Source organism: Myzus persicae, unplaced genomic scaffold (genome assembly GCF_001856785.1).
Source record: "Myzus persicae strain clone G006 unplaced genomic scaffold, MPER_G0061.0, whole genome shotgun sequence".
Classification (NCBI taxonomy): domain Eukaryota; kingdom Metazoa; phylum Arthropoda; class Insecta; order Hemiptera; family Aphididae; genus Myzus; species Myzus persicae.
Genome location: NW_019104406.1, coordinates 2,821 through 19,549, shown reverse-complemented (window position 1 = coordinate 19,549; position 16,729 = coordinate 2,821). Strand labels below are relative to the sequence as shown.

The 16,729-nt window shown below is 27.7% G+C and overlaps 3 protein-coding genes and 1 pseudogene across 3 annotated transcripts; 3 read left to right on the top strand and 1 right to left on the bottom strand.

Moving 5' to 3' along the window:
* Positions 1-480: 480 nt before the first annotated feature.
* LOC111041933 lies at positions 481-4,235 on the top strand. Its single transcript, XM_022326387.1, has 4 exons — positions 481-916; positions 989-1,711; positions 1,797-1,859; positions 4,123-4,235. The coding sequence occupies exons 1-4, from the start codon at positions 481-483 to the stop codon at positions 4,233-4,235; spliced, it is 1,335 nt and encodes a 444-aa protein (XP_022182079.1).
* A 2,013-nt stretch (positions 4,236-6,248) lies between these two features.
* On the top strand, positions 6,249-7,100 carry LOC111041932. Its single transcript, XM_022326386.1, has 2 exons — positions 6,249-6,493; positions 6,940-7,100. Exons 1-2 carry the CDS (start codon positions 6,340-6,342, stop codon positions 7,098-7,100), a joined length of 315 nt encoding a protein of 104 aa, XP_022182078.1. The 5' UTR covers positions 6,249-6,339.
* A 220-nt stretch (positions 7,101-7,320) lies between these two features.
* Positions 7,321-10,308, top strand: LOC111041931 (zinc finger MYM-type protein 1-like). The gene is made up of 3 exons (XM_022326385.1): positions 7,321-7,341; positions 7,421-9,553; positions 10,231-10,308. Exons 1-3 carry the CDS (start codon positions 7,321-7,323, stop codon positions 10,306-10,308), a joined length of 2,232 nt encoding a protein of 743 aa, XP_022182077.1.
* Positions 10,309-10,769: 461 nt separating this feature from the next.
* LOC111041930 lies at positions 10,770-13,417 on the bottom strand (annotated as a pseudogene).
* Between the last annotated feature and the right edge of the window lie 3,312 nt (positions 13,418-16,729).

The following is a 16,729-nucleotide window of genomic DNA, read 5'->3' as shown; positions in this document are numbered from 1 at the left end:
TGTTGGTAATGGTAATTTGTTTATCAATTTATTAATAAGTCTTCAATATATCACTTTTGACTTGCAGACACTATGTCATGGTAGAGGTCTAATGATAATTAATTTAAAATAATAAATAATAATGTGAATTACATTTTTACCATTTACCACATCAAATTAACCAAGCTTAAAAATTGTATAAGTAATGAAGGGACTAGGACGGTGAGCCGACAACCGTCGAGCCGACCGCCGAAGAGCCGTCGGATATTATTATTGCGATAAAGATATTATATCCAAAATTTCCAAATTATATCGATATTTATCAAAGCAATTATTTGAGATAAGATATCGAACCAGTAATATACATCATACAACCGAAGAGCCGATGTGTTATTCTCTAATATAATATTGAATCAGTGAGGTTTGTGCCTTCATCGTATTTTATTTTATAATAATGGAGTGTTATTTGTTGAACACAAACTTATTATAAATGGCTATGTTATGGTCCGAAATAAAGTGCGTGAAAATCGGTACAACTGGGAGTGTGAAAAAAGAATCCATAGAAAAACTTTAGAAACGCATGAAAATTGTAATGCCAGAGCTACGACTGATTGTGTCAATGGTTTACATACACTTTGTGGCACGCCTACAGATCATAACCACGCACCCGAAGCTCACAGGGCAACAGTTATAGATTTTCGATCAGATATAAAAAAACGAGCACATTCTACACATGATAAACCATCGCAAATCTTGCAAGAAGTAGTTAGCAATATACCATTAAGTATTCAACCATATTTACCTGGTCCTGAAGCTGTACGGAAAATTATTAAACGTAGAAGAAGAAAATCTTTACCAGCCGAACCAACAACTTTAGAAGATATTAATATTCCTGAAAGCCTACGAAATACTTTTGCTGGAGAATTATTTCTATTACGTGAGTCTAAAATAGAAAACGATAAAATATTGATTTTTTCAACTAAATTTGAAATTGAAAAACTTGTAAGAGCTAAATTTTGGATTATGGACGGGACTTTCAAGACAGTCCCAAATATATTTTTACAAATGTACACTATTCACGCCCCAGTTGGAGGAATAAACTCGAGAATTCTTCCATTAGTTTATGTTTTAATGTCAAGTAAAAATCAAAAATGTTATGAACACTTATTTCAAGATCTGATTGAGATAGGCAATAACTATGGTTGTGAACTTAATCCAGCTTGTATAATTACTGATTTCGAAAAAGCAGCAATTAATGCAATACACAACATATTTCCAGAATGTGTCCAAAAAGGGTGCTTTTTTCATTTGGCGCAGAATGTTTGGAGGAAAATTCAATCGTGTGGATGGGCTACTGCGTATGGTACCGATGAACATTTTAGTTTACAATTACGCTATATTCCTGCATTGGCATTTTTACAACCAAATGAAATATTAACAGCATTTAATGAAATAAAACAGTATATACCAATCGAGATTTATAATTGGTTTGATGAGACTTATGTAAATGGGAAAATTCGTCGAACATTTAGAAATGGCACAATATCTCGGTCTCCACCCTTATTTCCACCAGAATTTTGGTCAGTAAGTCATAACAACGAATTAGATATACCTCGAACTCAAAACAAGGTAGAATCATGGCACAAACGTTGGAAGACTTTAATTGGAGCAGATCATATTGGGTGTTTACATATTGTTTCAGAAATGAAAAAAGAACCGATGAATACAATAGGTTAGTATACTAGTGTAGTAATATATAATTTATTTAACATTATATGTATTTCATTTATGATTCATAATTAAATCTAATGTTTTAGGTCAAATTGAACTAATTCTATCTGGAGAACCAAAGCTTCGACAACATCCAAAATATGCTGCTCGTAAGAAACGGTTAAATAATATTATTAATGATTAAGGTAATAGGGCCCTGATAGATTTTCTAAAAGGTATAGCTTATAATATAAAACTATAAATGTAATTTTTTTACGATTTGCAATTTTAATTTAACAATATCATATTACTTTAAAATTTAATTTATATTAAAATATGTAATTAATTTTTTATGACGATTATACTATTAATATTGATATTAAATATATTTTAATTTAACAATAACAATAACATAATATTTTAAAATTAAATTTATATTAAAATATGTAATTAATTGTTTACATATTTTTATCGAATATTTTTTAGACGAAAATAAATTGTAATTAAGTAAACAATTTTTTATTTTAAAACATTAATATATACAATTTAGATACCATGTCGGCCTGATATCCTGTCGGCCAAACGCCGTCGGCTTTATATCTTGTCGGCCTACTGGTTGTCGGCTCAACGTCGTGATGAATGAATGATGTATTAGCAAATTGAATTCAATAAATACAATATGTATTTACAATACTACGTATGCATATTATAGAGAAAGAAATATAATAGTACTTATAGATATTAAAATCACAGAAAAGTATGGCTCATTTTCACATCAATAAAATAAATTGAAGGTAAATTTAGTGGGTAACACAATTAAAAGATGATTTTTAACTGATTTCATTAAATTAAAAAGTAATAATTTTATTTTAAATGACTACAATTTCAGTACTTAATAGTGGTTTTTGAAGCAAAATTATAAATGTTAGAATACCTTTAAGACATTTTTACTCCCTCAGATTAACAATATTTAATCCATTGATAAATCATTGAAAATTATGAATAGAATATAAGTATTTTTGGAATGTTAATACTAATGTGTTTCTTGATTAATTGCAAATAATATGCACAGAAAAAAAGCACAAAAACATGAAAATTATATTTAAATAATTGATCTACTATGGATATAATATACTTATAAAATATAATAAGCAATAAAATAATAAGAAACAAAAAAAATCAAATATATTTCCATATGTTATCAATAAATTATCATTACTATGACTTGGATACATATCATATTGTAAATAAAATTTAAATAGTAAAATATAAGAACAAATATTACAAATTTCATTAAAAAAATTCCCCCACATTATGATTGCAAAAAAGTATAGGTTATAGGTTTCCATTTGAATTTCTAAAGTTGACCCCCCAAAACCCCCCCTAAAATGTTGTTAACAATTACAAAATTGTGAAATCATAATAGATGTTTCTAAATCAAAAAACGTTTGTACCATACATTTTTCACTAATTTGAATATTTATATGTTAAAATGGCTGTAACATAAATTTTGAATCACCCTGTATTATGTATAAATGATTAAGCTGAAATCAAAATATCTAAAGTTAATGACATTTTGTATTATTTATTTTAATTTTTGCAATTACCAACTGGTAAAACATAGTACTTACCAATATATTGTACAAATGTAATCGCCAGTCATCCAATTCAAGTGTGATTAATCAATTTAGGTTCTTATATGATTGATTAAAGTATTCAATTATTAAATAAAATACAATATGTGGTAAATAAGACAATAATTATATTATATTATACAAGAACTAATAGGTATTTAAGTATTTTATTAAAAAAATAAAATACCGACGACCACGAGTCACGATTCAATATTTGTTCTTATGAGTAATTATTATCTTATAACCTAACCGTTTATTTACTAAAGTATTAGGCGTGTTTTGGCGGTGTAACCGGCGCTAACCGCTAGTTAACTGTTTACTGATATCGTTTTCGCGATTACGGTTACTGTAACCGGGTAACTAATTTCGTGAACGAGTTTAGTGAATTTTGTAACCGTCGATTTCGACCTGGTAAGAGGGTTTACTGAGATTTGGTTACTAAAAAGTTTATGATAAAAACGTGATAACAATAAAATATTAATTTAATAAATTTACTTTAAGTAATTTTACATAATTCAAACCAATAGTAGATTTGCCTATATAATACACAAGTACATTTTAATAATTTTAATTATGGAAAGTACTAATTACGATTTCATTGATTTTATCAGAGACGAACAGGAAACTTGTTGTAGGAAATTAAGTAAATTATAAAAAGTGTCTTGGGTCATCCTATAGTTAACATGGAAATCATGAGCACTATACTTAATGATCCAGTCTTCAATATCAGCTTTTGGACGAAAATGCTCATTCCGAATTACTGTACTTAATAAAGTTAATTTTTTAAAATTACATTTAGGTTTCGTCATTACTATATTGCTAGTAACAATATCATCAGACTCTACAATGTCGTTCATCATCATTAAAATCAGGGACAACTTCTTCCGTGAAAAACTCATGCTCACAAAATAAAGTATTGTACAAATGTCTTTACACTAGTAAAAAATAAAAACTTATACACAAGTAGAGATTATTATACTTGGACTTGATTTTAGAAATTTGTATTTTGTATTTTTGTATGCCCGGTATTTCTATGATAAGTGTTATCAAATATTTCAGTAAACATGTTCAAGCAATTCGTTTTGGCGTTCTAGTAAACGTTTTCTAACCGTATTCTATAACCATAAACTTATTTATTAAACAGTTTAATCCGCCAAAACACGCCTATTGTTATGTGATTAACGCTAACCCAATATGAGGTAAACTTCCATATCGTGTAACCACGGAACCACGATATCAGCTGCACAGATCATAGAGTTTACTGTATGGCACAGATTAAATCTATTCTGTGATATCAGCACAGAGCACGATAAACATATTATTTAGGTACTATCTGTTATTACCTAATCGCAATTCAGTCTAATCAGACATCAATCTTGTATTGTTGTGTCCGTTGTCACAAATTGTCGGTACTCCATACTTCAGTGGCGTGGCGAAGGTATTATTTTGGAGCAATTGCTCCTTCAAAATTTTTGGTGGGTGGGTGGTCCCCTTGCCACAAAATACCTAGCTACCTTGGTGAATAGGTTTATGATAGAAAATATTAATATGTATACGAATATGTGTCTTACTTGTGTAAGACATAGCCACATAGGTACGTGCTAGTGTGCTACACTCACTCAACAGCATAAACCTGTTAATATTATAGAAGTAAATCAGTACGCCAAAAATATCGGTCTATCCGATGCAGACTGTTGTTGTTGGTCGGTTACAATGCATTATGATTATTATTATTAGGAAAACACAGATAAGCTGGTTCGTTTCTAGAAATTTGCTCAACGACCGCCTTTGCTTATACCCGCATAATAATATTGGTGAATTATTAATAGAAAACAGCGCGAGCGCTTGTTATCGTATTTGATTAAATACTATAAATATTTTTAATCAATATTCAATGGTAATACTCTGCTCGTAGTCCGTACTGTCTGCTTTATATCCAATATTCCAGTGCGAGACGTGAGTGTGCGGCTACGACATTTTCTCATTCTCATAAAGTCATAACACATCAATTATAATTTTGAAGCATTGTGACTTGTGACTTGTGACCATTTTGGTTTTCTAAAGTTTTATTTATTTTGATTTAATCATGTCTGACGACGAAGCATGTTTATGTGGTAAGAAAAAAATGAAAATAAATCCGACGAATTGGAAAAGGCATTTAAATGCGTGCAAAACGATAAAAAATAAAAATTCATCTTCAAAATATCTAAATACATATTTTAAAAGATTTTTGAAGACTTCTAGTTCTACTGAGTCTGATGCTAAAAAAATAAAAATAAATGGTAAGTACTATACCACTTAAATATTATACTAATATTATTGTTATGTATCATATTTTATTTGTAGAATTTAAATTTTAAACTACCTTCATATTTTTTTTATCTAGGTACCTACCTACAAATATTAGATGTTAGTTATTTACAATTAAGTTTTTATAATTAAAATTGAATCGGTTATTTATGAAAGTCCCCCCCCCAAGTCCAAAAAGTGAAACTTTCGAGAAATTAAAAATAACTGATTTCTCATACAAATTTGCATGTTAAAAAATATTTTAAATGTTCATGTAGGTACTATTAAAGTATTAACAGCTGTTATTATCAAAACAGTTTAATTGGAAAAATGTTTACCTATTTATGAATGGGGTAAAAAGTTGACTCTTTTCAAAATTAAGCTATACGTTTATTTCCTCAGAATATTTATTAAAAAAGTATTTTCCAAAAAATTGTGATATTTCACCTTTCATAAATAACCAATTCAAATGGTATAGGTTCTATACTTCTATAGGACCTACCTATATTGTTATATGTAACTACTGTTTGTTGAATCTGAAAAACATACTAGTTTCTAATCGTATTTTTTATACTATATAATATATTAAATTAAACACTGAATAGTCGTATAGAACGGCAGTATGGCATATGCTGTTGCAAATAGATTGAACTTAAATGGCTTATGAATAGCATTTTATATTTAATCAGGTTTTAATTTTTTTAATTTTAGTAAAAAAAATTATTTTATGATTACAGATGAGCAACATTTAACAGTATGCGAAGATATTCATGTAGATGATAATATGGGCAATGAAGACAAAGCATTAGATATTATTATTCCAGATTTAAATAGTGCAATGACTGTTAAAGATATTAATGGTGATCAAGATATTATGACTGGTAAATTAAATTATTTATTAAAAAATAATAAACTAATACAGGAACAGGAAGATCTGATAAATAAATAAATTAAATAACTTGTTGTAGGTAATCAATATTTTTTTATTTCATATTATGTATTGAATCTTTGCTCTACTTGTTTAATACAATAATCTTTATTTTTATTTTGCAAGAATGAAATATTTAAATATTAATTAGGTACCTATTATATTTTATATTTACATATTTTTTTTGATTTAAATGTTTTTTACGACTGGATCAACTTTACTTAACAAAGTAATAAGATTTCAAAAATTAACTATATGGCTTGAATAACTGTTCTTACAATCTAGTTTTTTAAAATCCAGATTTACAAATGGGTGTTTTAAATTTTTCAAAAAAGAAAAAATTAAATTCAGATTTAAAATTTTTTATTTTCAGTATTAAAAAATTATTTGTGATTTCAGATGAGCAACATTTAACAGTATGCGAAGGTATTCATGTAGATGATATTATGGACAATGAAGACAAAACATTAGATATTACTATTCCAGATTTAAATACTTCAATAGCCATTAAAAATGTTAATGGTGATCATGATAATGTATCAGGTAAATTAAAGACTTAGAAGCGAGATAATTTTTGTAATCATTATCCTACTATTATAAAATAAATAATTTATTGTTATTAAAATAACAATTTAAATAAACTAAACTTTAATGTTTTAAATATGTAAAAAAAAAACTTAAATAGAAGTTTTAAATTCTATTTAATACTTTTTAAAAATTAATATTATAATGTGTATATTTTAGTATAGTACGTTTTTCACAAATTGCACATCAAGAACCATGTCAACCACAACCAACCGAGTTACAAAACGGTATATTTCCTTTAAGAAAACAAGGAAAACATTCGAGGTCATTCCATGAGCAACATTATTTTAAAAAGATTGCAACTGGAGAGTTTGTTAGACGTAAATGGTTATCTTATTCTCCAACTGAGGATAAAATTTATTGTATAGTGTGCAAACAATTTGGCACAACAGATGGAAAATCTAACCAACTTGCTAGGTGTGGTTCAAACGACTGGAGACATATTTCTTATAAACTTGATAATCATGAAGCATCACCAAACCATTTGCAGTCAGAGGTTAGAAAAGTAATGTATTTGAGTAATCAAAGAGTAGATTTAAAATCTTTACAAAACTCTAATACCAAAGTTGCTGAAAATAGAGAGATTGTAAAAGTAATATTAGAAGTGTTACTATATCTCGCTCGTCAAAATTCATCTTTTAGAGGTCATGATGAATCTTGGCTATCTAATAATCAGGGAAACTTTCTTGAATTAATTAAGCTTTTTGCTAAACATAATGCATTACTTTCTTCTCATATCGCTACACTTGAATCTGCCGAGAAAAAAAATCGTTTGACTTTTTTATCTAATAACAGTCAAAACACAATGCTTTTAGTTATGAGTGATATCGTTCGTTCTCAAATATTAAAAAAAGTGAAAAAAGCTGGAATCTTCTCAATTATGATCGACACCACTACTGATGTTTCCAATATAGAACAGTTTTCTCTGATTTTGCGGTTTGTGGATGAATTTGGTGAAGTAAAAGAAAGACTTGTGGCTTTAGAATCTACAAATGATGCAACTGGCAAAGGTATGTTTGATTTACTATGCAATATTTGCGTTAAATATGATTTAGACTGGATAAATAACTTATGCGCACAAACATATGATGGAGCCGCGTCTATGCAGGGGCAGTATTCAGGTCTTCGTTCATATGTACAAAAAAAGAATCCTCGTGCTTTGTATGTTTGGTGTTTTTCACATGTTCTCAATTTGGTGGTAGTTGATACATGTGACAGATGCATTAGTATAAGAAATTTTTTTGGAGATATGCAAGTTCTCATTTCTTTTATGAGAGCAAGAAAACGAACAGCGATTTTTTTAGAAGAACAAAAAAAGTGTTCTCCAAATGATAGAGTTCTCAGAATAAAAAACTTTTCTTCAACCCGTTGGACATCACACGACAAAGCAAATTCAGTTATTGAAAACAAATATGATGCTGTAATGAACACTTTAGAAATATTGTCAAAATCTATGGATCGTGATTGTTCATCTACAGCTAAAAACTTGTTAGAAATCTTATCATCTTTTAAATTTGTTACAAATCTTCTGTTAATGAAAAATATTTTTGCATTTACCACGCCTTTATCAAAATACCTTCAATCACCATCTATTGATTTTATTCAGGCACTAAGTATTGTTGATTCGACTACTAAAAAAATTAAAAATATTAGAACAGTTCAATGTGCAGATGATTTATTGATGGAAGCTAAACAATTCGCCATAAGTAAAGGCCTTACTGAAATGGATTTTCCTCAAGAACGTGTTCGACGCAAAAAAAGAATGCCAGGTGAAAATACATCCGATCAATGTGTTACAAAACCAGATGATAAGTTTAGAACAGAAGTGTATTTTGTCATTGTAGATCAAATTTTATCATCAATAAACAGTAGATTTGAAGGTTCTCGGACAATATTATATGATTTATCTCTTTTATCGTTTGATCGTATATTAAATGTCAATAAAGGATTGATAGTCCCAAATAATTCATTTTCTTCACTAGTGAAATGGATACCTAATCTTAAACTTAGTGAATTAAAAAATGAATATTTTTCATTTTCTTCATGTATAATGAAACTTCAGAAAGGCATGACACTGGAACAATCAAATACTATAAGACTGGAATCAACCCAATCCTGTAATGATTATGAGAATAGTACTTCATCTGAAGATTCTGAAAATGAAGATAGTACAACTGATAAAACCAAACTCAATTCCATACAAATATTGAAACTTTTAAATTCTTACAACTTGATTTCAGCATTCCCCAATTTATATACAGCTTATAAATATTTGTGTACCATTCCATCTACTTCAGTGTCAAATGAGCGATCTTTCTCTAAACTTAAATTAATTAAAACCAGATTGAGATCTACCATGCATCAAACCCGCTTGGAAAGTTTAATTTTACTGTCATGTGAAAAGGATATTTCAATTGATTTAGAAGAGGCATTAGATAAATATGCATCAACATCAACATTATTACAAAAATATTTATTATTTAAATAAAAAATTTGTTTTTGTCATAGTATTCTTTTTTTTAAAATTATATTCTGAAGTATTCGTAACAATCTGTACAAAGTATGAAAATTCCTATACCTAGTTATTTGTTATTATAACTTATTTTTACTTATACAAAATATATAAAACATAATATTAATGATACATTGATACTATAATATAATATTAGATTTTTTAATGTGATAATAAAAATTTGGTGCACTAGCATGCTGTTTGCTGTATTATTATGGTCCATTAGACTAGTTACAATTGGTGCTAACTAATATCTATACCGGCCAATGATACTTAACTCAAATCAAGATACAAGATAATTTATGAGTACAACTAACTAATTAAGTAGTTACAACCGTTTATACAAATCTACAAATATTACAGATATTTTGTAAAAATTTATTTTTTGCTGTGGTGGAATTTTTGTTAAGGGGTGGGGGGGGGATGGGTGGGTACCTTGCATCAATTTTTGCTCCTCATCAAAAATGAGTTCAACACGCCACTGCCATACTTAATAGGTAATGGGGTCTAGGTTATTACACGCGAGTAAGGAACACTAATGGTCCAATTACTTAAAATATGACATCATGACAATAAATTATTGTTGCTGGTAGCAAATAAGCACGATGATTATCACTACCTTGGGTTCGAACGATATAGGATTTAATACTTTTAACTTCTGGTCTTTATAATCGATAAGAATTATTATGACCAGTGCCGAAATCACCTTCAGTGGGGCGAACGGCGGACACCCATACATTTAGGGGCACAACTCAACCTAACCTAACCTACTTGAATTGATTTTAAAATGTAATATCTTTAAACCTGGGGCTTACAAACTCTAATAACTGTGGTATCTACTGGCGAGGTATAACACATTTACTTTACACACGATAACCGCCTCCTAAAACCACCGAACTTTGAGGAACAATATGTCATCAACAGATTAACGAAAAATGAAAATTTGAACGTGATAATTCATAAAAAAAATAGCTTTATTAGTTTATGAAATTATAAGTATAGGTTACCATTTTAAAATCAAAAGTTGATAGTAGTTTGCCTAATTAATATAAGGGTGAAAAATATAAAAAAAATATAAAATTCTAGAACAGCGTAAATCTACAATTTTGGAAAAAAAATTTATTGAAAAAAGTCAATACTTTTTTAAATAATGAGTGTTGTTTGATAAAAGATCACCCTGTAAATATAAACCGTTAAAACAATTGGTGTAAAATTGGTGTCATTATAGAAACTGACGTACACACAATACTTATATATATATGCGTTTCATTTTTTGTGACAATTTTTTTCTCAACTCAAACTCACCTTTATAAAAGTGTCTGATTTTCTAGTTGCTAACGTATCAAGCTTAATAACACAAGTTATAGTTGCAGAACAGTTAGCATTTTTAGAATTGCCTTTTTATTTTCTTCCTTAGACACTTTTTGGAAAGTACTATGATGACAAACAAATTTTTTTCTAAAAAAATAAATAATTGGTAGATATTGAATAATAGTAGAGTATATATTTTAATATTACTATAAGCAAACCTATGAGTACATTGAAAAAATTTCAATTTAATTTTTCAAAGATATTTAATCACAATCTTCTTATGAACATTTACAAGCTCAGTATTTAATATTCAATATCAAAACATTGTACTTATCCCTATAATGTTGAAATATATTACCTAATTGGGATACTTTTATTAAATTCATTAAAATATGTATAGACTATAGGTAGGTAATTATATTGTAAACATACATATTAAATACAGATTGTTTATAATATTATTACCCTGAGTATACATTTTATTAACTCAGAAACTAATCATTTTAATGTTGATTTATTTAGAAACAATTTCAATTATATAATATCTACTGAATAATTTAAAATAAATATTTTTTTTCTATTTTAATTTTTCTCATTTAAAAACAGTTATGTATCACCACAGAACTATTCCTCTTAAAGTGAAACAAAAAATCTAAGGTAGGTACCTATTCAAAATTATTTTCTGTAGACTGAAAATATTTAAAAATTTCAAAAATCAGATGTTCAATAAATGCATTATTAATTAAAAAAATATGTGGATATGCTTTCTGAATCACCCTCACTATATACATTAAATATCTTGAAATAATTAAGGTGGATTGATACAAATTCACCTTGGCAATAATATGATATTCAATCAATTATGTACATTTTCACATTATCTATATTATTATATTAGTTAAATTATAAATAGCAAAATAATAATTTTGAACCGTATTAGAATTCATTGAATTAAAAACACAAGTTACATAGTATTATATTGCTGATATTTTAATACAATAAATAAGGCAATAGATATGTTAAGTTAAAACTAATTTAATATTTCAAATAACTAATAAAACACCTACCTAATTACCTAACAATTAACATAATACTTAATAGATAAAATATATAGGTACTTGAAGTGTAAAACATTATTTTAATTTAAGTATAACAAAGTTCATATTGCATATTGTTATAATATCCTCATGCTATGTGAAGGTGGGCAAGCTAATAACAAAAAATTAACTTTAATTGGATAAATATTAGTGCAACTTTTAGAATGTAACCATAATAGTTACCTAATAGTTAACATTAGATATACCTATTTAACATTTTAACTAGACACTATAAAATTTTAAAGCTAATATGAAAAAAAAAATAACTTAACTCAGTTAAACAGAAATTAATTAGTTTATAATTAACAGATATTATATAATGATAGTGAAACTAAAATATCTAAATATTTTGTTTTCTCAGATAAAAAAATTTTAATATTCTGTCTTACGCACTAGAAGTAGTGATTTAATTAATTAGTTTTAACAACTGCAGTTTTATATACCTACCTGTAAGTAAAGAGTTAATCTATTGTCAAATATAGAAATATAAACAATTCCAATGTTTATGTATATGTGATAGGCCATCAATTATAAAATATATATTTTTTTTTTTTTTTTATATTTGCAAATAAGTAATATACAATATGTACCAAATGACACAATAAGCATATAGGCTCTGAGTAAAAATATGACATGATAAAATTGAAGAAAGAAGCCACCCATTGGCGAAACTTTCACAGGAGAGTTTACAAGTTAGTTAATTAAAAGATCTCGGCACCACTTACGCTTTAGGCGCCTTGGGAGATTTCCGGGTATGGTAAAAGACGCAAGGTTCTTGATTAGAGGATTATAGTGATAGTTTGTTCTGGCGTGAGTAAAATATATATAGTTAAATAAAATAAAATAAATTAACTTTTTAACTTGTTAATGCCGACCTTTAACATAAGTATTGTTTTTCAACTTCCAACCCTACCCAGTAATGACATGCATTGTATAATAATCATGTATAAAAAATTTAAGTAAAATGTATAATTAACAGAGACACAATAGATATTAACAAAATGTTTAGCTTGGAAGTATAGCACAATAATCTATCAATTTTTAAAATATTTTTATGTTAAAACTATAAAACATTTACAATAACCACAATACCTATTAATAGTATAATATACAATATTTAATATAATGCTACTATACTTTATAATATGTACTTATAATGAAACAAATGACTTTAAAAGGAAGGTACTAACGAACAAGTAATTTTTTTTCCATTTGGTGTAGATGTTCTCGAGTTCCATTTTAAATGGTTAATTTTTCCAAATTCAGCAACCCAATTATTACAATCAACTAAATTTGTTAAACTTGATTTACATTTTAAAAAGTTTTCACTTTTTTCTAAAATAACATTAGAGTAATTCGTTGGTAAAACCATGTTAACTTGCCACCTTGGTAAACTTTACTTTTTCAAGAGTTACATTTCAATTTTCAATATTCAATTCTATGATTAATATTCTATAAATAATATGATTAAAATGAATATTGATATTAATCGGTGGACTCATATTATTTATTTACATTTTTTTTTTTATTAACTTGTAAGCTAATGCCTAATGGTAACTCTTCACTGGAGATATATATAATATATATAATAATATTATTATATTACTTAGATATATTATAATAATATTTTATTTTTATATTATATCATATTATAATACCTTTATCTATAATCGGTGGACTATGATACAATATTATGATTGATAACGCGATATGATAATGATTATATTACAAATTAAAGCGGGCTATTTGAAATGAGCCAATCAGAAACGACCGGTCGTGTAGCAATGTATGGTATGTAAATATGCCTCCGGGTGAGTGTGCCGAGATTAAATTGTTCAGTAGCAAAGTTCGATAGGATGATGCAAACTGGTGACATGTTAGATTATTATTTCTATACCCCAATGCTCTTAACGCACCGAACATGTTTTCCAGTGAATCCTGATTGAAGTTCCTCAACAACACTGACTTCACACCATTACTTTGCAGCTTCTTACAAACTTCTTGAAATGCTATTAAACAATTAAAAAAAAATTATTATTATTATTTAATATTTTAAAAAAAATGGTAATGTATATTTTATATAGGTAATATAAATATCTATTTCATTTTTTGTATATTTCATATACTATGAACATGTTTAAAAATATATAAATTATGTATATTGATTTATTTATATTTTAAAAATAATGCCTCGAGACATGTGTAAATACCTATTATAGCCTTAGACCAATTTTTTAGTGTTGGTGGTTGATGAAGAGATGACCACAGTTAAATGTATTGAAATCTTGATAGTTAGAATAGTTATATACTATTTTAAACTCTTTAAAATAACGCTGTAAGTCAATTGGTGGAGGTAAATCGCCGAAGCTATCAAAATAAACAACTTTTTCCTGATTTTTATGAAACGCTACCCAATGACTTCCGTCTCCTGAAGATATGTCCAAGTTTAATATGCCGCATTCAATTGCATACGGTTTTTTAGGTAAGTTATCGCGTGAAAAGACTCCGCGAAAATGATTGATTTTCAACTTTCTAGCATATTTTATAAGATCTTGAGACGACAGCGGTCTGTCAGGTAGCGTTTTTATCAGTTTTTTTTTTCATCCTATTTTTGGTTGAGTATAAACCACCACCTTTTTTTCTTTTTGAATTTTTATACGCATTAGACACACCAGCACCTCCTTACATCAGACTACCAAGTGCTGACAGACCTGCAAATATAGGTATTAAGGCAACTACACCCCCTGACTGACCTGGTGCTAAGATCAACCTTTTCCCATCATTATTTTTCTTTAAATTGAAACATTATGATAAATCATATGGTATGTATTATGATACAGCCACCGATTCATTCAAAATAGGAGATTACACTGTAACTTTTAACCATGGTAACTTACAGCTGCTTAATAAATACTATCCATGGACTGTAGGACTATGGTCTTTATTATTCGAGAAAGAACCAAAAATTGCTACTATAGAAGATATGGAATCTTATTACAATATTTTGAAAACTTCTCGAGTCCATTTGAAAGCAGATGGTAAACCTAAAACCTCAAAGTTCCATAAATGGGCAACAGTCGTAAAACCGCTTTATGATCGAATGAAAAATGAGGAAAAACAGTTAAAACGGAGAAATAGCTAAATTAGATAGAGCTAGATCTCCTCAAATTAACTTCACAAAATTATGTGAGCATTTATCTAGTGCAAGCAATAAACGTAGTAATATTCATAATGATACAACTATTCAAAACGAATCATTTAATTTTGATCCTACGGCAGCCAGTTCCATGACTACGAATCCTTCAATTAATACGATGTTCGATTTTAACTCATCATCGCAGACTAAAACAGGTGATGGTTTATATAAAGATGTAATACCTTAAACACAATTAGTCTATTATGATGATCCGAATGAACTAGTGACTAGATTACATCTTTTAACATCATCACAAAGTGTTGGTAATATTGGTATTAATAATGAAATTATTTCTATTTTAGAAGAATTACGATAAAGAAATATTATAGTATAATGGTTACATTAGAAAATATAGCTAACGAGCTACATCGACCAGCGAGAAAAATATTTCCCAGACGTAGTGTGGTAACTCGGTTTATTGATGACCTCTGGCAAGCAGATTTAATGGACATGCAATATCATTCAAAAAAAAAACTATGGTTTTAAATATATTTTAGTTGTCATAGACACATATTCAAAATATGTATGGGTTGAGCCACTAAAAAATAATACAGGAGTAGAATGTACGAAAGGTATGTTAATTTTATTAAAAAAATCTTATCCGAAATTGTTACAGACAGATAATGGTACAGAATTTTATAATAAACAATTTCAAGATTTCATGAACAAGTGTAAAATTAGACATTACAGTTCATACAGTGTTATAAAATGTTCAATTGGTGAACGTGTAATACAAACTCTTAAAAATAAAATATACAAACATTTCACTGCAACAGGTACATAGAATTGGTAAATATCAAAAATTATACAAAAGTATAATAATACAAAACATAGCACAATCAAATGTACACCAAGTGAAGCTCGAATGGATCCAAACAAAATTAAATTAAATGTACATATAAATAATGAAACGTGTAAACCTAAATTTAAAATTAATGATAAAGTAAGAATATCTAAGTACAAACATATATTTAGCAAAGAATATACACCAAATTGGACAACGGAAATATTTACAGTTTCAAAGGTTTTACAGACGAATCCAGTAACTTATCAGCTAAAAGATGGATCAAATAATATAATCTTAGGTGGTTTTATGTACAGGAAATTGAACTAACCGATTTTCCAGACACCTTTCTCGTTGAACGTGTGATAAAAAAAGTTGGAGATAAAATGTTTGTTAAATGGTTAGGTTTTGATTCAAGTCATAATTCATGGATAAAATCGACAGATATTTTAAAATAAGGATTTTTGTGCATTATATTATGTTATACTTTTTATAATAAATAAAACTTTGCTAAATTTAATTATTTTTTTATCGTATTACACATTAAATAAATTTTTTAGTTTTTAGTGACCGTAAGCTAAAGTATTTATTCCATCATCCATTATATAACGTTTATCATCGTTAGCACTTAGAACAAGTTTTCTCTTAGTTTTCGAATAAACAACATGTTTGTTGGATTGAATAAAATTCATGTCCCTATGAGT

Excerpts from the sequence above, each read along its gene's own strand:
- LOC111041933 (XM_022326387.1), top strand. The coding sequence starts at position 481 with ATGGTCCGAAATAAAGTGCGTGAAAATCGGTACAACTGGGAGTGTGAA. Across the intron at positions 917-988 it reads TGGAGAATTATTTCTATTAC|CTAAATTTTGGATTATGGAC; the intron begins GTGAGTCTAAAA and ends AACTTGTAAGAG. Across the intron at positions 1,712-1,796 it reads AGAACCGATGAATACAATAG|GTCAAATTGAACTAATTCTA; the intron begins GTTAGTATACTA and ends CTAATGTTTTAG.
- LOC111041932 (XM_022326386.1), top strand. The coding sequence starts at position 6,340 with ATGATTACAGATGAGCAACATTTAACAGTATGCGAAGATATTCATGTA. Across the intron at positions 6,494-6,939 it reads TGATCAAGATATTATGACTG|ATGAGCAACATTTAACAGTA; the intron begins GTAAATTAAATT and ends TTGTGATTTCAG.
- LOC111041931 (XM_022326385.1), top strand. The coding sequence starts at position 7,321 with ATGTCAACCACAACCAACCGA. Across the intron at positions 7,342-7,420 it reads TGTCAACCACAACCAACCGA|ATTGCAACTGGAGAGTTTGT; the intron begins GTTACAAAACGG and ends TATTTTAAAAAG. Across the intron at positions 9,554-10,230 it reads TTTCAATTGATTTAGAAGAG|CAAATAAGCACGATGATTAT; the intron begins GCATTAGATAAA and ends TGTTGCTGGTAG.